This window comes from Sinocyclocheilus anshuiensis, unplaced genomic scaffold (genome assembly GCF_001515605.1).
Source record: "Sinocyclocheilus anshuiensis isolate Anshui unplaced genomic scaffold, SAMN03320099.WGS_v1.1 scaffold13821, whole genome shotgun sequence".
In the NCBI taxonomy this organism is placed as follows: Eukaryota; Metazoa; Chordata; class Actinopteri; order Cypriniformes; family Cyprinidae; genus Sinocyclocheilus; species Sinocyclocheilus anshuiensis.
In genome coordinates, this window is record NW_015543393.1 from 1 (window position 1) to 2,746 (window position 2,746).

The window sequence follows — 2,746 nt, forward strand, 5'->3', positions numbered from 1 at the left end:
GCCGCATTAAAGAGTGCAAAAAAACATATTTATTGTTTGAATTTCATTTTGAATTTGGCGTAATTTTAAAGCTGATACTTTAATAAAAAGTAACAAAGCACAAAGCTTTTTGTGATTACTGGATGGCAAGTGCGACTTAAATAATAAGAAGTTCACGCATTAATACAGCATAGACTAAGATCTTGATAAGAAATAAGCCATAATAGTAATGCTTATAAGAGAATTGTTAACGATATTGTCATCCACACAGCTGACAGCTCTACCCGTTGTAGTTTGTTCGCGAAAGTTGTGAACGAAATAAGACACTTCTTTTGTTTGAATTTCGTTATGAATTTTGAATAATTTTAAAGCTGATCATTTGTTTATTAAAAAGTAACAAAGCACAAAGCTTTTTGCGATTACTGGACGGCACGCTGCGCTTCAAATAATGAAGTTCACGCATTAACAGAACACAGCATAGACTAATATCTTGTTAAGAAGAAGCCATATTATTAATGATTATAAACGAGAATTGTTAACTTTGATGCGCATCGTCTCAGTTTAATACGTGAACATAACAAAAGATGTGATCGCAAAACAATCAGGAAAAAAGGCATTACATACAAATGTTTAAGTCATAACATGTAAATATATATAGTTGCCAGTGGCGACCTCAGCAAAAACTTCACTCGCAAATTAATGTTTTTGGTCGCAAATGCGACCGTTTTAGTCGCAGTCTGGAGCCCTGCCTGTGACTGTTACCTGATCTGGCAGAAAATGCCAGTATCGGATCGGTGCATCCCTAGTTTGTGGTTGATAAAATGACTTGGTATTCGAGGTGACTGGTTCGTTAACACTGCCACTACTTTAGAACATTTACGTTCTTGCCTCTGTGAACTGCATAAGGGTTTGAATGAATACTGTCCTTGGACAAATTGCTGTGCCTGGACTGCTTGCCTTGTCCCATCTGGCTGCTGTCCCTGGACCTGTCGCTGTGCCTGGACTGCTTCCTGTGTCGGTACCGTTTGCTGTGCTGGGACCCGTCACTGTGCTGGGATACATCACTGTGGCTGGACTGATGACTGGACCCAGCACCCCTCAACTGACTGGCTCGGTTTACATTTAAATGTCCAGGGTCTGAAAAACAAAACACTGAGTTAATTTAAAAAAATCCTTCAACTGTATTCACACAAAATGTGGTTGATTAAATGTTTTGTGGTTGATAAAATTAGTTGGTATTTGAGGTGACTGTTTAATATGATGATTACTAACTGCCTGTGGACCTGTCCCTGGACCCAACACCAGTCTGGTGAGACCTGGCAAAATTTGAGTGTCCAGAGTCTGAAAATTTGCAAATGTACATTAACAACGATTTCGTAACCACCATCATGTTAAAATTATGCAAGAAAAAAATATGAAAGAAATTAGTAGATTCAAGTAATGGATACTAAGTACCAGTGGACTTTTTGTTAACTCCAGCAGACTCCATCTGGATGGACTTTGTCACCTTTGTTGGTGGAATGGGAAAGAAGGGCATAATGGCATCTAGACAGATGCAGTACATAAATTAAATGGAAGCATCAGTCGTAAAAATAATGAGCTTTAACTTTGTAATCGTATAACTTTGCAATTCTATAAGAACTACTTAGGTGTGCAATGTCAGCAAGCTTAGGAAACCGTTACCTGTCATGTTCTCTTCTTCCTCCTCCAAATCGTCAGATTCTGCAATTGTACAAATTAATATCTTTTATAACATGCACTAATTATCAGTTAAAAAAGTGACCTGAAACTTGAGGGCCCCATAATAATTTAGTGTATAGACGTTGATTCTCAAGACAGATTCAACAATTATCATACAAACATACCAAGAATATAGTCATCAAAGTTGCGTTTGGTCTTTTTCCTCCGAACTGCTTCCTCATCTTCCTCCTCTTCCTCCTCAACATGACTCGTCATGTCATAATCATCGCATTCACGAATGCTAACTGTAAAGTAAAAATGACAGACAATACAATTACAATAAAAATGACTTTACTACTAGCACTTTGACTAAGGGTGCTTGACCGATACAGCTCCCCATTGGAGCACATGTAAGTTTGACTTGATTTTTCTCATTTGGCTGCCTTACAATTTTTATTTTGACAAAGAGCAAAGAATCTAATTAAATCGTTAACAAAAACTTACTGGAGGTCATTTTACGCTTCACCAAGGTGAACGTCATCCAGTCATCCTGAGGGGAGTGCCGATTGAGGAAAGCTGCCTTTTCCCCTTTTTTTGGCCATCTAATTATTTTTTTTTCAGCATCAATCCAGTTGTCTGGCGCAGTTCCCTCCACTTCTTTACCATGCTCCACCCACACAGCTCTGGCATACATGATCTGGCAAGTAAAACACATTCATAAAGTGTTAGCATGTTTTCACCCTACATTTTTTTATGAAACTACTACAAACAAACAAACAAACAAACACAAATGCCACCAGAAATAAATAATACATATTGGATTGTCAATACTCATCATCAGTACGCTCACTTATACTGTGTACTTATAGGTACACTCAGTGATTTCTGAGAAACGCTGTTGATATTTGAAATCACCAAAACAAACAAGCACATTACCCAAAAGGATCACACCCATCTTGACAGCTCCAAACAAATGAACAAACAAGCGAATATGTCACAAGACAGAGTATATTCATCTCTCTTGTCTCTGTCTTTACTGAGCTGAGCTGTCTCCTCCCCCCACACACTGCATCATCGTGAGTATATA

At 38.1% G+C, this 2,746-nt stretch overlaps 1 protein-coding gene across 1 annotated transcript; it reads right to left on the bottom strand.

Moving 5' to 3' along the window:
• Positions 1–859: 859 nt before the first annotated feature.
• LOC107694731 (uncharacterized) lies at positions 860–2,379 on the bottom strand (the record flags this gene model as incomplete). The annotated part of the gene is made up of 6 exons (XM_016494413.1): positions 2,164–2,379; positions 1,845–1,964; positions 1,663–1,701; positions 1,435–1,524; positions 1,252–1,320; positions 860–1,116 (listed from the first exon to the last, which is right to left on the bottom strand). Coding segments are annotated over exons 1-6 (786 nt in total), but the record flags the coding sequence as incomplete, so codon positions are not given.
• Between the last annotated feature and the right edge of the window lie 367 nt (positions 2,380–2,746).